Below are 23,427 nucleotides of genomic sequence, written 5' to 3'. Positions count from 1 at the left end.
CTAAAGGAATCAACCCTGAACATTCATTGGAAGTATTGACATTGAAGCTGAAGCTCCAATACTGTGGCCACCTGATACAAAGAGCCAACTCATTGGAAAAGACCCTGATGCTGGGAAAGACTTGAGGACAGAAGGAGAAGGGGATAACAGAGAATGAGATGGTTGGATTGCATCACTGACTCAATGGACGTGAATATAAGCAAACTCCAAGAGATAGCAAAAGACAGTGAAGCTTAGAGTGATGCAGTTCATTGGGTCACAGAGTCACACATGACTTAGCGACTGATCAAACAAGACTATATAGCGCAGGAAACTATATTCAATATTCTGTGATAAACCATAATGGAAAAGAATATTGAAAAGAATATATATATAAACACACATATCTGAAATACTTTGTTGTTCAGCAGTATTAAAAAACACTGTAAATTAACTATATGTCAACTTATAAAAGAATATAAAAATATATATGTAACTGAATCACTTTATATAAATGTAACTGAATCAAATATATATATGTGTGTCAAATATACATATATATAACTGAATCAGAAACTAACATAACACCATAAATCAACTATACTTCAATTTAAAAAAGAAGAAAACAGATACAAAAGAATTTCTATATAGCCAGTTAAAAGTTATATGGTTATTCCAAAGGTAATTTTTTTAAAATTTTCAACATCATTAAAAAATAATAAATATCTAATCTTCTATATTCTTAGAGAGTATATCCTGCTAAACATATAAGAAAGAATCTCAAGTTTGCCTAGAAATATTTCTTTTAGTAACTAGAGAACCACTTAGCTCATTGTAGCAATTGATGGAACCTCAAAGGTTGTGTATGGAGAAGGAAACCCACTCCCATATTCTTGCCTGGGAAATCCCATGGACAAAGGGGCCTGGTGGTCAACAGTCTATGAGGTTGCAAAACAGTCAGACACAATTGAGAGACTAAACACACAAAGGTTTCATAAAGCTGTCAAATATTTTCTTTGTAGGATACATTTGGAGAAGTAAAACTTTCTAACTTCTTTAAAAGGTTAATTTAATATTATTTATGATTTCTTTATGACTTCAGAAATCTGTCAGTTCTCTTTGATAAACAGATATGGAAATTTATCTCATAAGAACTTCTAATTATAATTAAGTTCTATTTTTGCAATGTTTAATTTCTTATTGCATTTATAAGCCTAACAATATGATGAACATGCATTTTCAAAATTTTTAAAAAGTAAAAACAAAACAAAACAAAACAAAAATATTCTTCTACTGAATTTTAAAAATTCAATCAGGATGAAATTTAAATAAAATAATTGGTTATTTGATTTATTTTTACTAAAATGATTTAACAAAATATCAAAATTGCTATTTTGCAAGTTTATATGAAAGAAATGTTGATGAAATTATACAAAATATTTCATAAAAGTATATATTCATTAAGGACATGACAAATATTAAAGTTCCATTTTCTCTCAATTGTTGTTTTATACTCATATGAAGCGATAAAAATAACATTCTATATGCTTTTATTGAGGTACCCAGCACCTAAGAATACTCTAATAGATTACATAAATATAACTATTTAAAAATATGGTTATAAAGTTAAAGTTACAACTGAATTCTCTGGAAAGGCATATCAAGGACATTTAGGATGATGTTGAGTGTATATCCAACTATCTACATGATTAGTTTGTGTATGATCCTTTTTCCTTTTCAAAGGCTTGGAATTTAACATTTTAAATCTAGCTCAAGTTTCTCTAGTTCTATGACAATTATACATAATTGATATGCACTTAAAGTCTTCTTTACTAAACTTCCTTTTCTAGATATATAGGCATATTCAGACTAACTTCTAAATATTTCAGGTATGTCTATTGCCACGTCAGAAAGTTATTAGCTTGCATGCTCTGGCCCAACAGAACAGAAATACAAACAACAAAAGAAATATATATAATTAGTAGATATTAAAAAGGAAACACTATCTAGTTTCAATTTACTTTCCCTAAGTAAAATCCAGAATTAACTCTACTTCTTGTGGGAAAGATTTTGGAATAAATCTATAGGTATCATGTGCTGTGCTGTGCTAAGTTGCTACAGTCGTGTTCCACTTTGTGAGACTCCATGGACTATAGCCTGCTAGGCTGCTTTGTCCATGGGATTCTCTAGGCAAGAACACTGGAGTGGATTGCCATGTCCTCTTCCAGGGGATCTTCCCAACCAAGGAATTGAACCCACGTCTCTTATGTCTCCTGCATTGGCAGGTGGGTTCTTTACCACTAGCACCACCTAGGAGTACTATTACCAATATAATTTAAATTATTATCATGAATTAAGCAATTATCAAAATTCCCTTTGTTATATGAAATTACTTGGAATGCATCTATATTTAAACTGTTAATTATAATAGTAAATTAAAAGTAGAATTATTAGAGATCAAATCCACATCCAGGGATTATGGCTTTTTATATTTATATTACAAATGTTTCAGGGTACTTTTTAAATTTGTATTATACTCTCTACTTTCCTATATTAAATATTTGACAATATGTGACTTTTGGGGAAATGTATTGACATTTATTCACACGCTAGCAAAGTAATGCTCAAAATTCTCCTAGCCAGGCTTCAACAGTACCTGAACCATGAACTTCCAGATGTTCAAGTTGGATTTAAAAATGGTAGAGGAATCAGAGATCAAATTGCCAACATCAGTTGGATCATAGAAAAAGCAAGAGAATTCCAGACAAGCATCTACTTCTGCTTTATTGACTATGTCAAACCCTTTGACTGTGTGGATCACAACAAACTGTGGGAAATTCTTCAAGAGATGGGAATACCAGACCACTTTACCTGCCTCCTGAGAAATCTATGCAGGTCAAGAAGCAACAGTTAGAACTGGACATGGAACAACAGACTGACTTCAAATTGGGAAAGGAGTACATCAAGGCTGTATATTGTCAGCCTGCTTATTTAACTTATATGCAGAGTACATCACGCAAAATGCTGGGCTGGGTAAAGCACACGCTGGAATCAAGATTGCCAGGAGAAATACCAATAACTTCATATATGCAGATGACACCACCCTTATGGCATAAACCGAAGAGGAACTAAAGAGCCTCTTGATGAAAGTGAAAGAAGAGAGTGAAAAAGCTAACTTAAAACTCAACATTCAAAAAACTATGATCATGGCATCTGATCCCATCATTTCATGGCAAATAGATAGGGAAACAATGGAAACAGAGATTTTATTTTCTTGGGCTCCAAAATCACTGCAGATGGTGACTGCAGCCATGAAATTAAAAGATATTTGCTCCTTGGAAGAAAAGCTATGACCAACCTAGACAGCATATTAAAAGGCAGAGACATTACTTTGCCAACAAGGATCCATCTAGTCAAAGCTATGGTTTTTCCAGTAGTCATGTATGGATGTGAGAGTTAGACCATAAAGAAAGCTCAGGGCTGAAGGCAGAAGTGATGCTTTTGAACTGTGGTGCTGGAGAAGACTCTTGAGAGTCCCTTGGACTGAGGAAATCAGTCCCAAATAGTCATTGGAAGGACTGATTCTGAAGCTGAAGTTGTTTGGACACTGACTCATTGGAAAAGACCCTGATGCTGGGAAAGATTGAAGGCAGAAAGACAAGGGGATGACAGAGGATGAGATAGTTGATAGGCATCACCAACTCAATGGACTTGAGTTTGCACAAGCTCTGGGGGTTGGTGATGGACAGGGAAACCTGGCATGCCAAAGTCCATGGGGTCACAAAGAGTTGGACACGACTGAATGACTGAACTGAACTGATTGACATTTATTAAGGTTTATACTCATCTTTATACCATTCCCTATTTTTCTCTTTAAAGAAAACAAAGTAGAATGGAAAAGAAAGATTGAGAAATGGTAGTTCTGAGCTTGAAGTCTCTGGAATGATCACCCAAAATGTTAAATATTTCATGTGTGTTAGTTGCTCAGTCAATGTCCTACTCTTTGCAACCCCATGGAATGAAGCCCTCCAGGCTCCTCTGTCCATGGAATTCTCCAGGTAAGATTACTGGAGTGGGTTATCATTCCCTTCGCCAAGGAATCTTCCTGACCCAGGGATCGAACCCAGGTCTCCTGCATTGGAGGTAGATTCTTTACCATCTCAACCACCAGGGATAGCCATCTAGAATTTAATTGTGAACAATACTGATCAAAATTTTATAGCAATACTCTTGTATTTAAGGTATGATAAGTTTAAGAATAAGGTACAGCTAAGTTCTGCTCTGTTGCCATAGTAATAAGTTAGCAATCTAAAAGCCATAAAACCTAGCTATTAATAATTCATATTAATGTACATTTTGGGACCAATCATATCATCAGAATTTTTTCTTGAACAGCAAGAACCAAGTTTGAGTACTCAATGCATGTCATTCACAATATTCTTAAAAGAAATATGCAGCAAAAAGAAGAAATATTCAACTGAAAATATATACTTAACTGAAATTAATGTTTCTAAGAAAAGATACTTCTAGGTACTATAGGAGACATGTGCAGGAGGGATAGTGTTTATTTCCAAGCAGTAACAAGAATACTGTTAGTGTAATAATCAAAGTACTCCCAAACTGAGAAGAATGCAAGAACTTCTTAAAAGTCAACTTTGTTTTATTTATTATTATATTAGATTACTGGCATTATTTAAGTATTTTGTCCATTCTGCTGAGCTTCCTAAAACATAACACAGTCTGCTCTGATGCATAAGATAATCTCCTCTTTTGACAACATGAAGTAAATAATAATTTTTATACCATAATGCATCATGAAAATTAAGATTTGTTTCTTTCATACTTTTGCAAGTAGTCTGATTTAAAACTAACAGCATATTTTTGAGAGATTAATCTATATTTTATAAAGAAATGTATTTTAGAAGAATAGGAAAGAATAGAGAACATATTCTATTTTGAAAGTGATATGAACACAGTTTAAATGGATTTCACTTTTATAAAAGAATATAGCTTCTTTCACATTAATATAAATGATAGCCAAGTATCTGTGCTAACCTTTATGCTAAAATTGACTTGGATTGCCCTGTATTCAAAGCATTATAAAGACTTCTGCTTCCAAACAGTAGTTGATATTAGTACAGTTTCAGCATACCGAGCAAACAATCTTAACTGGCAATACTCACTTTCAAGGGCAGGCAGGAGAGTAGTAATTTTTCAGAAACATGTCCCCTGCTCCTGGCAATAAGCAGGACAAAGTGACTTTAGAGTCAGACATGCCTAAGTTCAAATGCTGGCTCCAAAATTTATCAATGGAATGACTGCAACCTCTTCAAGTTTTCTCATCTATAAAATAGGGATACTAACAACAACTTTATGGGTTGTCAAAAATTAGAAACGTAATATGTGTAGAACAGTGACTAATACATAGCATTACATTGTGTTAATAGTAATAGCCTAGAGATGATCAGCCCTTGCTCAAGATGCCTTAAAATTCACCAATTATCTCAGGAGATCATTAGATGATCCAAAATCAATATTAAGTTGCTTTATTTTAAAAATACAAAAACTATATAATTAAAGGGATAAATGCCATCAAAGAAAACATGAATTAAATGTTGGCACTTCTAAAAGATGGGATTTCATGTCTCAATCCCTTCTAAGAAAAACAGTTGAAGAATATAGAAATTTTTTAAAGTGAATGCAAACTATAAAAGAATAATACTTTGCTATTCCCCATAAATTTGGGACTGTGCTAGAGATTTTTATTTTATTAAGAGAAAATATATTCATTTTCTCTGAGAAAATATTTAAGATCAAATAGTAGCTTTTTTCTTTTTCAATTAGAGGTAGATATTTTTAATATGACTATTTTACTAATCCTAAATAAGAGGCAGTGAATACAAAGGATTTGTATCCAAAGATTTGGTGAATTCTGATCCTGGCTTTAAACTGCTATGCAACTCTAAGTACTAAAGTTTATAACCCCTTTGAACTTTAACCATTTAAAATATTCTATTTAGTATGATTTATGGAGAGTATGATTAATAGGTACTGTTCATACTTAAAAGATAGATGCAACATTATCTATATTTAATTCTCTGCACAATCTAATTAATCTAATTAGTCATGCTATTGTTCCTGTGAACAACCAAATTTAGGATTTTAATGTATTTCATTTAAAACTATGATTCATAACTACTTTATTAAGCTGCATTTACATTTAAAGGATTAAGTAACATGATACTTGAATAGACTATATTGTGATTGAAGTAGTAAACAAATACTGAGTGGATGTATAATGTTATTTATAATTTCAGAATATCTCTGACAAGAAGAAATGAGAGTTGTATAGAAACAAGGTACTTCTTTTTCTGTTTTCAGGAAGCACTAAAAGACTAAAATTTAACCTAATGTTAGCACTATGTATTTATTCAAAAAGAGGAGATGATCTTCTTAGGTGGAAATTAAGGAAATGGCAGACCCAAAGCACTAGAAAATTCTAAAAAGTAATTCAAAGAACTTTAATGAAAAGAACATCTTAGCAATGGTTAAGAACCTAGGGGATGGATGCTATTATTTTCAGTATGTACCAATAACATAATATTAATAGAGATGAGTCTAATAAATATTTGCTTTCTTCAGATTGGTGTATTAGGACAGTGGGTAGGACAGCACTGCTTAGAATGTATCCAAAAACTAAAGAAACAAAAAAACTCACGCTTATTTGAATCTGTGGCATTCCTGATCTACTTAGACATTTGCAAAACATCCAATTTATGACAACTGATAAAATTCTACCTTTGAAGGCCTAGGTTAAAATACACACTGTTCTACAATATTTTTTTCTCATTTTGAATATTGCTATAGCATTTCTTGCCTTTCTTGAGGCATTTATTCTGGCTTTGATAGGAATTAGTTGCAGGAAGATCCCTTGGAGAAGGAAATGGCAATCCACTCCAGTACTCTTGCCTGGAAAATCCCATGCACAGAGGAGCCTGGTAGGCTACAGTCCATGGGGTCGCGAAGAGTCGGACACAACTGAGCGACTTCACGTTCACGTTCATGTTTTACCTTTTAACCAAATTAGTCATAAGCATATGTTGAAAATGACTGTGTCTTTCTTTATTCACTAACCTCTAAAGCATCTTACTAACATCTAAAGTTAGTTAACACTAACATCTAAAACAGGGCTTTAATAAACGCTGATTTTTAAAAAAGTGTATAGCATTGACAAAGAATATAGCACAATTTTCCCAAGATATGAAGTATGATACTCCTACTATTCCACCCTCATTTTTTCTTTTTCTCTTTTCTTTTAAAAAATGGTTAGTCAAGTTTAATTCAGTCTTTATAATCCTTTCATTTTCTTAGCCTGTTACTTTTTAGACTCCAAAGTGAAGTATGGGCAGAAATTTGTACAAAATTTGTACAAAATTTGTACAAATTCATGCAAAATTGTGGGAAGTCTGAATCTATTTTAAATCTGTTGGCCTTAGTGTGTATTTCACCATAAAGTTTACAATAGTATGAAGATCATGGTCAACATTTCTCTCCCTGGATACTTCTAACGAGAAAGGGTAGTGACAGCAGGAGCTTTGGGAACAGAATTACATTGTGGGTTGTTGCCAAACTGGAGACTGTTGCTGGGGAGAAATATGTGATGTATACAACTGATACCCTGGGAAATGGGGTGGGGGGGAGTAGTACAAAGGAACCCAAGGCTTTCCTGCCTTTCATTAGTAAACATCTATTATTTTTTGTCTTGCTTCCTGCACTCCCTTCCATGCTCCATCTGTCTTCCTACTTTCCTTCTTCTCTCCTTCCCTTCCTCTCCTTCACCCACTGTTTCCCTAACCCCTATCAAATGTTTCAATTTTCCATTTTGGTAAGTGTTAGCATATAATAGTATTTTGTTAGCAAGTGAACTAAACAAATGAAGGTTGGGCTTCAGAGTCTTTAATGGCTGAAGACAGAGAGATACTATGGAATTACTAAGTAACTAATAAGCCATAAAATTGTAGATTAGTGAAAGCAAGAGATCATAAAAGTGAAAGTTACTTGCACAGTCATGTCTGACTTTTTGGGATTCCATGGACTGCAGCCTGTCCTGCTCCTCTGTCCATGGAATTCTCCAGGCAAGAGTACTGGAGTGGGTTGCCATTTCCTTCTCCAGGGGATCTTCCTGACCCAGGGATCAAACTTGGGTCTTCTGCATTGCAGGCAGATTCTTTACCAACTGAGCCACTAGGGAAGCCCTGATAATTCCTCTGATAACTCACCTGGTAAAGAGATGATAAATCAGCCTTTAAGTGGTGAGAAGACAGTGAAAGTGCCTCAAGAATTAACAAAAAAAATTCAGGATCTGTATGCAAGTGTAAGAATTTTCCTGGAGGTCAGATGGCTAATACAGTGGGGAACAATGAGTTTCAATTAACAATTTAAAGAGGACAGTCACACTGCTCAGAAAATTCAGTCTCAAACAGCCTGTGCTGTGCTTAGTGCCTCAGTCATTTCCAACTCTTTGCAACCCATGGACTCTAGCCCGCCAGGCTCCTCTGTCCATGGGGATTCTCCAGGCAAGAATACTAGAGTGGGTTGCCATGCCCTCCTCCAGGTAATCTTCCCAACCTAGGGATCAAACCCAAGTCTCCTGAATTGCAGGCAGATTATTTTACCATCTGAGCCACCAGGAAGCCCAATAATACCGGAGTGGGTAGACGATCGCTTCTCAGGGGAATTTTGAACCCAGGAGTCAAACTAGGGTCTCCTGCATTGCAGGCGGATACTTTACCAGCTGAGCTACCCAGAAAGCCCCTCAAAGAGCCTAAAATTGCCAAAATAGTTTAAGTACTATCTGAGCAAAACTAAGCATTTTATTATCCACCATTCCACAGATTTAAGGTGGCTAAATCTACATTATATTCTTTGCCGAAATGTATCAAATGCTCAAACAGTTTTCATATCCAATCATTGATGATTATGGGATAAGAGGAAACTGCTTTGAAACTAATTTATCTAGTATAAAATTTTTTTTTTGGTAAAAAAAGGCCTTGATTTTCCTTTATCTGGCTCTCATAATAACATTGCTGAAGTATCAGAAGACATTAATTGGGAAAATATTGAGCTGATATCACAGTTTCTTAGGAATTCAGGTCTTCCAACTTGTAAACTGACCCCCAGAAGCTCTTCAAATTCTCTGAAAATTTCATTACAAAAATAAATAGTCCCAATATACTTATTCAGAACATTTTTACCCTGTTTACTTTTTTTCCATTACATGGCATTATTAGAAATCCACTTTAACAAAACCCATTCTTTTTATGCATGAAAATAACAACGAATTTATGTTTGATCATTGTATAAGGAGACTGATCCTCTACCAAGAAGTCTAAATCACAAAAAGTGAAAACGGGGAGATTATTACAAAGGTCTTTTTGTGACTTATGAAATTTGTTCAGTAGGTACATAAGACTTAATTTTATGTTTAATATTCAGTTTTTTGTTTTTGTTTTTGTTTTTTTCTGCCAAATTAGTACTTAAGCTTGGAGAAGGCAATGGCAACCGACTCCTGGAAAATCCCATGGGCAGAGGAGCCTGGTAGGCTGCAGTCCATGGGGTCGCTAAGAGTCAGACATGACTGAGCGACTTCACTTTCACGCATTGGAGAAGGAAATGGCAACCCACTCCAGTGTTCTTGCCTGGAGAATCCCAGGGACGGGGGAGCCTGGTGGGCTGCTGTCTATGAGGGTGCACAGAGTCGGACATGACTGAAGCAACTTAGCAGCAGCAGCAGCAGCAGTACTTAAGCTACATTCTATTGCTATAAATTATATAGTGTCTATGCAATAAGATACTAGATAATATTCATTAATGAGAATATCATAACAAGAAAAGATTATCTATTGACAAATATTTTTAAATAGGTTGTAGCAGCTTTCCATGGACTGCAGCCTACCAGGCTCCTCCATCCATGGGATTTTCCAGGCAAGAGTACTGGAGTGGGGTGCCATTGCCTTCTCCTTTAAATCATAAAGATTCATTAGATTATTTCAAAACTTTTTTGAAAAATCAGTAGCTTTTACAATACTAGATGTAAATACTACATTTAGACCCTCTTAGTTTACATATACATTTAAATAAATTCTATGTTCTTTTGCAAGATATTGGTCCTATAGAATTCTAAACATAAATACAAATTCTCAAGTTTCTAGAAACTCTATAATCAAGATAAAACTAATTTTAACATTAATTATTTGAAAAATTTAACCTTAAGAAATAGACTTTCATTCTTATTTGTTCTTAACTAAGTTGTAGTTGATTTTTTCCCTAGGGAACAGTAAATTTCATAACTAAGAAAAAGTCTCCTAATGATTTATGTTTGTTGCAGTATAACATAGTTAGTTATCCTGAGAGCAAAGACTGGAATTTAAGTACTATTTTCTCTTTTTTTCCCCACTTTTAAAAACTGCAATAAAATACATATAAAATAACATTTACCATATGAACCATTTTTAATTGTACAGTTCAGTGGCATTTTTCCATGTTTATTGAGACAAAATTGACATACAACTTTATGTAAGTTCAAGTTATAAACCTGTTGATTTCATACACTTACAGATAGCAAAATAATTATCACTGTACCATTATCTGACACATCTTTTACTCACATAATTGCCACTTCTTTTTGTGGTGAGAATATTAAAGGCCTACTGTTTAACAACTTCCGGTTCATAATTTGTTACTATTAACTCTAATCACAATGATGTGAGTCAAATTTCCTGAACTTATTCAACTTCTAACTGTAAGTCTGTACTTTGAACCAATATCTCCCCATCCCTCAAACGTTCCAGCCCCTGGTAATCACCATTCTATTCTGTTTATACAAGTTTAGCTGTTTTAGATTCCATATATAGATGATATCAATATAGTATTTATCTTTCTCTGTCAGACTTATGCCGTTACATTGTCACAAATGGCAGGATTTCCTTTTTCATGGCCTAAGTATATTCCATTGTATATAAATACATACCACATCCTTCCATTCATCTGTTAATAGACACTTATATTGTTTTCATGTTTTGGCTATTGTGAATAATGCCTCAATGAACATGGGAGTGCAGATCACATAGTAGCTCTATTTTTAATTTTCTGAAGAATCTCCATACTATTCTCCATAGTGGCTTCATCAACTTACATTCTCACTAGGAGTGGATAGAGGTTTCCTTTTCTCCACATCCCTGCCAACACTTGTTATTTCTTATCTTTTGAGATGAGCCATTCTGACAGGTGTGAGATTATATCTCATTATGGTTTTCACTTGCATTTCTCTGATGATTAGTAAGATTGAGTACATTTTCATGTACCTGTTGGATAAACTGTGTATCTTCTTTGGGAAAATGTCTATTCAAAACCTCTGTCCATTTTTAAACTACATTTTTTTCCCATTTGTGTTGGATGAGCTCCTTATATATTGTGGATATTGACAGCTTACCAGATATGATTTGCAAATATTTCTTCCTATTCCATAAGTTGGTTTTAATTTTGTTGATGATTTCTTTCACTGTGTAGACTTTTAATTTGATGTAGTTCTACCTATTGACTTTTGCTTTTATTGCTTGCACTTTTGGTGTCATATTCAAAAATCATTGCCAGATCAATGTCAAAGAGTTTTTTCAATGTTTTCTTCTAAGAGTTTTATGATTTTTGGCCTTAAATTTAGGTATTTAATCCATTTCAAGTTCATTCTTGTGAGTGGTGTAGGGAAGAAGAAGTACAATTTCATTTTCTGCATATAGTTATTTTGTCAATACCATTTATTGAAGAGACTATCTTTGAATAGTCTTTATTCTCTTGGCAAATAATAACTGGCCATATGTAGGCAGTTATCTCTGGGTCCTTCATTCTGTTTCATTGGTCTATGTCTATTTTTATACTAGTACCATACTGTTTTCATGACTATAGCTTTCTAACAGCATTTAAAAACAGGCAGTGTTAAGTTTCCAGCCATCTTTTCCTTTCTCATGATTGCTTTGGCTATTTGGGATCTTTTATGCTCAACATTCAGAAAACAAAGGTCATGGCATCTGGTCCCATCACTTCATGGGAAATAGATGGGGAAACAGTGGAAACAGTGTCAGACTTTATTTTGGGGGGCTCCAAAATCACTGCAGATGCTGACTGCAGCCATGAAATTAAAAGACGCTTACTCCTTGGAAGAAAAGTTATGACCAACCTAGACAGCATATTCAAAAGCAGAGACATTACTTTGCCAACAAAGGTCCATCTAGTCAAGGCTATGTTTTTTCCTGTGGTCGTGTATGGATGTGAGAGTTGGACTGAGAAGAAAGCTGAGCGCCAAAGAATTGATGATTTTGAACTGTGGTGTTGGAGAAGACTCTTGCGAGTCCCTTGGACTGCAAGGAGATCCAACCAGTCCATTCTGAAGGAGATCAGCCCTGGGATTTCTTTGGAAGGAATGATGCTAAAGCTGAAACTCCAGTACTCTGGCCACCTCATGCTAAGAGTTGACTCATTGGAAAAGATTCTGATCCTAGGAAGGATTGGGGGCAGGAGGAGAAGGGGACGACAGAGGATGAGATGGCTGGATGGCATCACAGACTCGATGGATGTGAGTCTGAGTGAACTCTGGGAGATGGTGATGGACAGGGAGGCCTGTCGTGCTGCAATTCATGGGGTCGCAAAGAGTTGGATACGACTGAGCAACTGAACTGAACTGAATACATCCACAAAAATTTTAGGATAGTTTTTCCTATTTCTGTGGAAAATGCCATTGGAATTTCCATAGGAATCGTGTTGAATCTATAGATGATCTAGTGCAGTATGGATATTTTGATAACGTCATTTCAATTCATGAACATGGGACATGGACAATTGATTTCTGTATGCTGATTTTGTATCCTTCAATTTTACTGAATTCATTGACTTGTTCTAAATGTTCCTGGTGAAATCTTTAGGACTTTCTATATATAAGATCATATTATTTGCAAACACAGATAATTTTACCTTTTCTTTCTGATTTGAATGCTTTTTCTTTGTCTTCCCTGATTACTATAAGCTTCCAGTACTTTGTTGAATGAGAATGGTCAGAATAGGCACCCTAGTCTCATTCCTGATCTTAGAGGGAAAGCTTTCAATCTTTCACCATTGAATGTGATATAATCGCTGAGTCTGTCATATGTGGCCTTTATTGTGTTGAAGTATGTTCCTTCTATACACAGTTTGTTGAGCGATTTTATTATGAAAGAATGTATATTTTGTCAAATGCTTTTTCTGCCACATATGATATTTGTCTTTCATTCTAGTATCACATTTCTTTATTTGCAATGTTAAACTACCTGTGCATCCCAGGGATAAATCCAGTTGAACGGAGTATGTTCCTTTTAATGGTTGTTAAATTCAGTTTTCTAATATTTTGCTGAGAAGTTTTGCATCTGTATTCATCATGGATATTGGTCTGTGGCTTTCTTTTCTTGCAATGTCCTTAACTGGGTTTGGTAACAAGGTAATGCTGGCTTCATAAAATGGGTTTGGGAGTATTCCCTTCTCTTCAATTTTTTGAAGAATTTGAGGAGATTATTATTAATTTCTCTTTAAATGTTTGTTAGAATTCACCAGTGAAACCAACATAGAGGATTAGAATGAAAAAGTAGGAAGGCAAGAAATACCTGGAGTAACAGGCAAGTTTGGACATGGAGTACAACATGAAGCAGGGCAAGGCTAACAGAGTTTTGCCAATAGAACACACTGGTCATAGTAAACATCCTCTTCCAATGACAAAAGAGATGATTCTACACATGAACATCACCAGATACTCAATATCAAAATCAGATTGATTATATTCCTTGCAGTCAAAAATGGAGAAGCTGTATACAGTCAGCAAAAACAAGACTGGGAGCTAACAGTGGTTCAGAACATACCTCCTATTGCAAAATTCAGGCTTAAATTGAAGAAAGTAGGGAAAACCACTAGGCCACTCAGGTATGATCTAAATCAAATCCCTTATGATTGCACAGTGGGAGTGACAAATAGATTCAAGGGATTAGATTTGATAGAGTGCCTGAAGAACTATGGATGATGTTTATAACATTGTACAGGAGGCAGTGACCACAACTATCCCAAAGAAGAAATGCAAGAAGACAAAATGGTTGGCCTTACAAATAGCTGAGAAAAGAAGAGAAGTGAAACACAAAGGAGAAAAGGAAAGATATATGCAACTGAATGCAGTGTTCCAAAGAATAGCAAGAAAACATATGACAGCCTTCTTAAATTAACAATGTAAAGAAATAGAGGGAAAAAATAAAATGGGAAAGACAAGAGAGCTCTGCAAGAAAATTAGAGATACCCAGGGAACATTTCATGCAAATATGGATACAATAAAGGAGAGAAAAAGCAAGGACATAACAGAAGCAGAAGAGATTGAGAAGAGGTGGCAAGAATACACAGAATTATACAAAAAAGGTCTTAATGACCCAGATAAAGATGTGTGGTCACTCACCTAGAGCCAGACATCCTGGAGTATGAAGTCAAGTGGGCCTTAGGAAACATTACTATGAACAAAACTAGTTGAGGTGATGGAATTCCAAGGAGCTATTTCAGATCCAAAAAGATGATGCTGTGAAAGTGCTGCACTCAATATGCCAGCAAATTTGGAAAACTCATCAGTGGCTTCAGGACTGGAAAAGAATCAGTTTTCATTCCAATCCCAAATGACAAAGCCAGGGAATATTCAAACTACCATACAATTGCACTCATTTCACATGCTGGTAAGTTAATGCTCAAAATCCTACAAACCAGACTTTAATAGCATTTGAACCAAGAACTTCCAGATGTACAAGCTGGATTTAGGAAAGGCAGAGAAACCAGATCTCAAATTGCCAATGCCCATTGTATCATAGCAAAAGGAAGAAAATTCCAGAAAAACATATATTTCTACCTAGCTGACCTTGCTAAAGCCTTTTGCTGTGTGGATCACAACAAACTGTGGAAAAATCATAAAGAGATAGGAATACCAGACCACCATACTTGTCTCCTGAGAAACCTGCATATAGGCCAAGAAGCAACAGTTAGAACCAGACATGGAACAAAGGACTGGTTCAAAATTTGGAGGGGAGTAGGTCAAGACTGTACATAGTCACCCTGTTTATTTAACTTATATGCAGAATACATCATGCAAAATGCCAGTATAGATAAATCACAAGCTGGAATCTAGATTGCTGGGAGAAATAACAACCTCAGATATGCAGATGATACCAACCTAGTGGCAGAAAGTGAAGAGGAACCAGAGTCTCTTGATAGAAATGAAAGAGGAGAGTGAAAAAGCTGACTTAAAACTCAACATTCAAAAAACTAAGAATACGGCATCTATTCCCATACTTCATGGCAAATAAATGGAGAAAAAATGGGAACAGTGGCAGATTTCATTTTCTTGGGCTCCAAAATCACTGTTGATGGTGACTGCAGCCATGAAAGTAAAAGATGCTTGCTCCTTGGAAGAAAAGTTACGACAAACCTAGATAGCATATTAAAAAGCAGAGGCATCACTTTGCTGACAAAGATCCATACAGTCAAAACCATGGTTTTTCCAGTAGTCGTGTACCAGTGTGAGAGTTGGAACATAAAGAATGATGAGTGCAGAAGTATTGAGGTTTCCTATTTATGGTGCTGGAGAAGACTCTTGAGAGTCCCTTGGACTGCAAGGAGATCAAACCAGTCAATCCTAAAGGAAATCAACCCTGAATATTTACTGGAAGAAATGATGCTGAAGCTGAAGCTCCAATACTTTGGCCACCTGATGCCAAGAGCTGACTCACTGGAAGAGACCCTCACACTGGGAATGATTGAGGGCAAGAGGAGAAGGGGGCAACAGAGGATGAGATGGTTGGATGGCAACCATTGACTGAATGGACATGAGAGTTTGCTCATGAGATTGAGCAAACTCTGGAAGATAGTGAAGGGCAGGGAGGCCTGGCATGCTACGGTCCATGGGGTTGCAAAGAGTCAGCCATGACTTAACAACTGAAAAACAACCACCATTAGAAACCAACTGGTTTTTGTTTTGGGGAGATTTTAGATTACTGATTCAATTTCCGTACTTGTTACTGATATTTTTTTTACTTCTTCATGATTCAGTTTAGGTAAATTTTATGTTTGTAAGCATTTAACTATTTCTTCTAGGACTCTGGCAACTCTGGCGGGACTCTTCTTTGCTGAGACTGACATCCTGATCACTCAGGGTACTCAGGGGCCAGCTTGCCTGCCAGTGGACTAGACCCAGCAGCTGCAACTGTGACCCTTTTGTCCCTGGTCTCCTCCTGACGCGGACAACTGGCCAGAGTGCCCCGACCAGTAAGGAACAAGAGACTTTATTGACCTCTCTACCCTTCCCCCTCTCTTTCCTCTCCTTAACCCTTCCTATCCTTCCCTGTTTTTCTAGTCCCCTGGTCCTGGACGCAGGAATCTGGTTGAAGGGCCCTCAGCCTGAGCTGAGGATTGGAGACTGATCACCTCCTCTTGGCAGAGAAATCGAATTCTGGTTCTGGTCTGGTCTGATTTCTGGTAGGGCCGAGTTCCAGTCCTCCCTTCTCTGGAGGCCCAGGGAAAAGTCCCATAACACCTCGGTATCTGTAGGTGGCTGGAGACGTCGTCTGTAACACCACCCCTTTTGTCCCCCCTCTCCTGCCTCCTCCCCCTTCTTCTTTCAACATGGCTTCCTTTCCTCCCTTGAAATCTTTGATGTTAGTACTTGGATCTGAAGTTCTGTGTCTCTATAGGAGGTTTTCTGAGAGACTATTCTTGTATTTAAGGGCTTCCCTGGTGGTGCATAGATTAAAGCGTCTGCCTGCAATGTGGGAGACCTGGGTTCGATCCCTGGGTTGGGAAGATCCCCTGGAGAAGGAAATGGCAAACCACTCCAATATTCTTGCCTGGAGAATCTCATGGACAGAGGAGTTTAGTGGGCTTCAGTCCACGGGTCGCAAAGAGTCGGACACAACTGAGCGACTTCACTTTCACTTTCACTTCATTTCTAGGTTTCTAGTGTGTGGCATATTATTGTTCATATTATTGCAGTAGTCTAATGATCCTATGTATTTCTGTGGTAATATTCTCATTTTTTCTTTCTGATTTTATTTATTATTTTTGCCTCTTTGTTTGTTCAGCTAAAGATTCACTAATATTATTTTTACAAATAATCATGTCTTAGTTTCTATTGACCTTTTCTATTGGTTTTCGGGTCTCTATTTCATTTATTTATTGATTTTTTAGTTGATCTTTTCCTTTTGTTTTCTGGTCTCTATTTCATTTATTTCTTCCCTTTTTGTTATTTCCTTCCTCTTCCAAACTTTGGACTTTGTTACCCTTTTTCTAGATCCTTGAAATGTTAGGTTTACTTGAGATCTCTTTTTTTCTTAATTTAGACATTTATTTCTATAAGCATCCTTCTTAGAACTGCTATTGTCACATTCCATAGATTTTCATATATTGTTTCCATTTTCATTTTTTTCCAATATATTTCTTAATTTCTATTTTTTGATTCCTTCTTTGACTCACTGGTTGCTCAGGAGTGTTTTAATTTCCACATACTTGTAAAAATTTCAGCCTTCCTCTTCTTATAGGTTTTGTTTCATAGCATTATGATGGGGAAAATATGTGGTATGACTTCAATCTTCTTAAATTGGCTAAGATTTATTTTGTATCATATCATAAAATATGCTAGAGAATGTTTTGTACATGATTGAGAAGTGTATTCTACTGCTGTTGAATAGAATGTCTATATTTGCCTGCTAAGTTCATTTGGTCTAAAATATGCTTCAAGTCCAATATTTCCCTGTTGATTTTCTGTCTGGATGACTTCAGTTCAGTTCAGTTCAGTTCAGGCGCTCAGTTGTGTCCGACTCTTTGCGACCCCATGAATCGCAGTATGCCAGGACTCCCTATCCATCACCAACTCCCAGAGTTCACTCAGACTCACGTCCATCAAGTCAGTGATGCCATCTAACCATCTCATCCTTGGTCATCCCCTTCTTCTCCTGCCCCCAATCCCTCCCAGCATCAGAGTCTTTTCCAATGAGTCAACTCTTAGCATGAGGTGGCCAAAGTCCTGGAGTGTCAGCTTTAGCATCATTCCTTCCAAAGAAATCCCAGGGCTGATCTCCTTCAGAATGGACTGGTTGGATCTCCTTGCAGTCCAAGGGACTCTCAAGAGTCTTCTCCAACACCACAGTTCAAAAGCATCAATTCTTCGGCGCCCAGCTTTCTTCTCAGTCCAACTCTCACATCCATACATGACCACAGGAAGAACCATAGCCTTGATTAGACGGACCTTAGTCGGCAAAGTAATGTCTCTGCTTTTGAATACGCTAACTTACCCACCATCAAAAGTGGGGTACTGATGTTCGCAACTATTAGTGTATTGTTGTCTATCTCCTTTCAGATCTGTTGGCATTCGTTTAATATATTAAGGTGTTCTGATATAGAGTCCATACATATTACAACTGTTTTATCTTCTTGATGAATTGATCCCACTGTCATTATATACTGACCTTCTTTGTCACTTTTTAGCATTTTTGGCTTAAAATCTAGTTTTTCTAGTATAAGTGTAGCCACCCTTGTTCTTCATTGGTTTCCATTTAAATGGAATACTTTGTTTCCATCCCTTCATTTTCAGTCTATGTGTGTCTTTAAAGCTGAAGTGGTTGTCTTGCAATCAGTGTAAAGTATATCTTCTAGCCATTTATGTCAGTATAAGTCAGTATATTTACAATTAAACTAATCATTGACAGATAAGGACTTACTAATGCCATGTTATTGCTTTCTGGTTGCTTTGTCCCTTGTTCCTTTCTTCCTCTCATGTAGCCTTTCCTTGTGAATTGGTGATTTCTATAGTGGTATGCTCTAATTCCCTTATCTTTATCTATTGCACGAATATTGGAGTGGGTTGCCATTTCTTCCTGCAGAGGATCTTTCCAACCCACGGACTGAACTCAGTCCCCTGTGTCTCCTACACTGCAGAATGATTCTTTACCTGTTGAGCCATTGGGGAAACCCTGGTGGTTCCTATGAGGCATATACAAAACACCTTACAAGTTTTATATTAACTACTTCAATTGTATATAAAACCTCTACCCTTTTACTCTCCCCCTTTTATGTTTATAACATCACAATTTGCCTCTTCTTATATTGTGTGCTCATTAATAAATTATACTAGCTATAGTAATTTTAATACTCTTATCCTTTAACATTCATACTAAGAGATAGTTAACACACCATCATAATACAGTATTAGAGTATTATGAATTTAAGTATATATTTACACTTACTAATATTGTATTAAAAGACACTTACTCCTTGGAAGGAAAGTTATGACCAACCTAGATAGCATATTCAAAAGCAGAGACATTATTTTGCCAACAAAGGTCCGTCTAGTCAAGACTATGGCTTTTCCAGTAGTCATGTATGGATGTGAGAGTTGGACTGTGAAGAAAGCTGAGTGCAGAAGAATTGATGCTTTTGAACTGTGGTATTGGAGAAGACTCTTGAGAGTCCCTTGGACTACAAGGAGATCCAACCAGTCCATTCTAAAGAAGATCAGTCCTGGGAGTTCTTTGGAAGGAAAGATGCTAAAGCTGAAACTCCAGGACTTTGGCCACCTCATGCGAAGAGTTGACTCATTGGATAAGACTCTGATGCTGGGAAGGATTGGGGGCAGGAGGAGAAGGGGACGACAGAGGATGAGATGGCTGGATGGTATCACCGACGCAATGGACGTGAGTTTAAGTGAACTCCGGGAGTTGGTGATGGACAGGGAGACCCGGCGTGCTGCAGTTCATAGGGTCGCAAAGAGTCAGACACAACTGAGCGACTGAACTGAACTCCGGGAGTTGGTGATGGACAGGGAGACCTGGCATGCTGCAGTTCATAGGGTCGCAAAGAGTCAGACACAACTGAGCGACTGAACTGAACTGAACTGAATACTGTATATTTTTATGTGTTTTCATGCTACTAATTAGCATCATTTCATTTCAAGTTGAAAAACTCTTTTTACCATTTCCTGTAAGGCAGATCTAATGGAGATGAATTCTCTCCTCTTTTGTTTGTCTGGAAAAGTCTTTTTCCTTCATTTCTGAAGAATGACTTTGCTAATTAGGCACTTTTTAAGTCTTGGAAATGTCTTTTATTGCTCAGGTTATAGCTATATTCAAAAACTGTTTTTATATTATAAATGAAATATATAAAATTTATGTATATAATTCTATTTGCATTAAAGGAGTTTATTCTATGCTATAACAGAATATTTTCCTCACAGTTTTATGCTTTATAATGTAAATAGAAAGTCAAAATCAGTCTACTTAATGTATTAATACCTGAAACTTAAATTTTGGCACTACTATTTAGTTTTCAGATCCAGAAGTTTTCCCAAAAGAAATCTAAAGCACAGACAGAAAGATTCAATAATTCTGGTATCACAGATGTCATCTATTTTGTGTTAAACACAAGTATTCACAGCACTGCTCACAACCAATATTTTCTTATTGCTAATACAGTTCATCATTCTACACTTCAGATAGCTTAATACTACTATGATAGGTTTTACTTTAGGGAAAAAGTCCCACAAAAACTCATCTGCATAGCTGTAATATAAGATCTAAAAATTAGTCCAGTGGACAGGATGGTGCAAACACTTTCTAACAAAGGAAAAGGAACAAAAGAGATATAATAGCACACATTTAATGGAACTTTTATATTTGCTCCTGTACTATAATTCCAGCATAGGTGCTTGATTAGGCCCCACAGAATAGACCTCTAGCACAGTAGAAGTACTTTTATGATGTCAACCTAACCTAAGGTGGGAAAAATTACTGGGTTAGATGAACATGAGATCTGTTTCTTCTTTAAATTTAACTGTCTCATCCACAATGAATATTCTAAATTTTCAGGTATAAGTTTCTGTTTAGACAGCTGTACATTGTTATGACGGAAAATAGCTAAAAATTTCAGATGAAACAATTTTACTCTTAAATATTTCTATGCTTACTTTTACATTCACTTTTAAAGTAAAATATTTTTAATTAAGGTAGTTCTAATTCATGGTGATGGACAGGGAGGCCTGGCATGCTGCGATTCATGGGGTTGCAAAGAGTTGGACACGACTGAGTGACTGAACTGAACTGAAGTGAAATGAATTCATTAATTAATTACATAGACCTGTGATAAAGATTACTATACAGAGGCTCTGAAAACATAAGTGAACAATTTCAGAACATATAAATATATGCAGCTTTATGAAAAGACTAGCATACTATTCAAGTACTATTCATTTTTGTGAGAAGAGATAATAGAGATTATATCTAAAGCAATATAATTATTCTTTGGACTAGCCTACTATTTCTTGAGGCTAACGTCTATAGTCTTTTGAGTGTTCATTACAATGAGAATTGAAAATGAAAAGAATTGGTATTTTCCTGGAAACTATTATAGTCAAGGCAGTAACAAAAGTTTTTAGGATAATATTTATTTCCTTAATAGCTTCTCTCAAAAAAATGCCTGAAAGATTACTTGCAGAAGAGCTTAAGGAATCAAGATAATTCAAAAGCAAAACAAAAATTTTCCTTGTGATATAAAAACTTTACCCACCTTTGTGGAATATAGAACATATGTTGTGGAGGTGGTTTATATAGGACTCCTTCATACACAGGCCAGAGCCCACTTAAAATTCTGAAGAGAGAACTTTTCCCACAACCATTGGGACCAGTTATCAAAAGATGCATTCCTTCTTCTACCTACAATAAGAAATAAAATTAAGAATTACAATATTTAAAAATTATTTCATCTGTCAGCATTTAAAAGTGACTTTTAAAAACTTTTAAACACATGATAACCTAGGAAAAGACATCAAAGATAAATATATCAGGATTGAGAATATCAAATTTGGCTCTGAAGCTAAAAGCATCATAAAACAGTCTTTTTGGACTCTGTGGGAAAGGGAGAGGGTGGGATGATTTGGGGGAATGGCATGGAAACATGTATAAATTCATATAAGAAACGAATTTCCAGTCCAGGATCCTTGGGGCTGGTGCACTGGGATGACCTGGAGGGATGGTACAGGGAGGGAGGTGGTAGGGGGGTTCAGGATGGGGAGCACGTGTATGCCCGTGGTGGATTCATGTTGATTTGCGGCAGAACCAGTACAATATTGTAAAGTAATTATCATCCAATTAAAATAAATAAATTAAAAAAAAAAACAAACTGAAACTCTTTATGTCAATACCCCCCCAAAAAAAGTCCAGTTCCAAAAATAATGGATCTCCTTGAAATGAGCACTCACTTCCCAAAATTTTCATTGTGGTTTTATCATCACACACTACACAGATATGAAGGAACATTATTATGTGGGAATAAGAAACTGTAAAAATTTAATTTAAATTAGAATAGATTAAATTTATTTAATATTAATATTTGATGAAACTTATTTTAATTAAAATATAACTTTGCTGTATTTGTAAGTTGAAGTTAACTAGCTACAAACTAGTTTTTCTAAGAGCTAGCTGGGTTATTTAATTCAGCAGTCTGAAATGTTATAGAAATTATAAAAGAACATAATGAGAGATATAAAATGAACCTAATTTTTCTTTATTCACACAGAGAGAAAATAGGTTTACCAAATTAAGACAGAAATAAGCATGAGGACTATAATATAGTCTAATGCCTATGGATGAATTAAAACAAATATATATATATATATACATATACACACATAAAAAAACAACATATCCATGTTGATTGGGCACTTTTCTTAGAATCGTTCATCTTATTTATCAGCTAAATTTAAACAGCTAAATTTCATGAGCTCCCATTCCACCCAATAGAATCAAGAAGTTATCAATCTGGTCTTTAAAAGGTATTGTGAAGATCAAGAAAAAGAAACATCATTCAAAAATTTGATTTACTTTTTAGAATAAATGATACTTTATAATCAGTGATTAAAAAATGACTATAGGCTTCTGGTTCAAAATGGCAGAGTAGAAAGGCATGTGCTCATTTCCTTCTATGAGAGCACCAAAATTGCAACTAGCTGTTGAACAACCATCGAGAGGAGGATGCTGGAACTCACCAAAAAAAGATACCCCACATCTAAAGACAAAGAAGAAGCCACAGCAAGACAGTAGGAGGGGGGTCTCAGTTGTGATAAAATCAAATCCCACACCTGCCAGGTGGGTGACCCAGAAACTTGAGAACAATAATACCAAGGAAGCTCTCCAACTGTTAAGAAGGTTCTGAATACTACATCAGGCTTCCTAGCCTGGGGAATCTGACAAAGAGACTGGGAATCCCCAGGGAATCTGGCCTTGAAAGCCAGTAGAATTTGATTATAGGACTTCTACATGACTGAGGGAAATAAAGACTCCAATAATGGAGGACATAAACAAAGTC

At 35.9% G+C, this 23,427-nt stretch overlaps 1 protein-coding gene across 1 annotated transcript in view; it reads right to left on the bottom strand.

Moving 5' to 3' along the window:
• The window catches only part of ABCD2 (ATP binding cassette subfamily D member 2), a 90,098-nt gene that overhangs the window by 43,901 nt on the left and 22,770 nt on the right, over nucleotides 1-23,427 (bottom strand). The window contains exon 6 of the mRNA XM_013963869.2: nucleotides 21,631-21,776. Within this exon, the coding sequence (XP_013819323.1) occupies nucleotides 21,631-21,776 (146 nt within the window). The remainder of the gene's footprint in view (nucleotides 1-21,630; nucleotides 21,777-23,427) is intronic.

Source organism: Capra hircus, chromosome 5, assembly GCF_001704415.2.
Source record: "Capra hircus breed San Clemente chromosome 5, ASM170441v1, whole genome shotgun sequence".
NCBI lineage: Eukaryota > Metazoa > Chordata > Mammalia > Artiodactyla > Bovidae > Capra > Capra hircus.
This window is presented reverse-complemented; position numbering and strand designations above follow the sequence as displayed.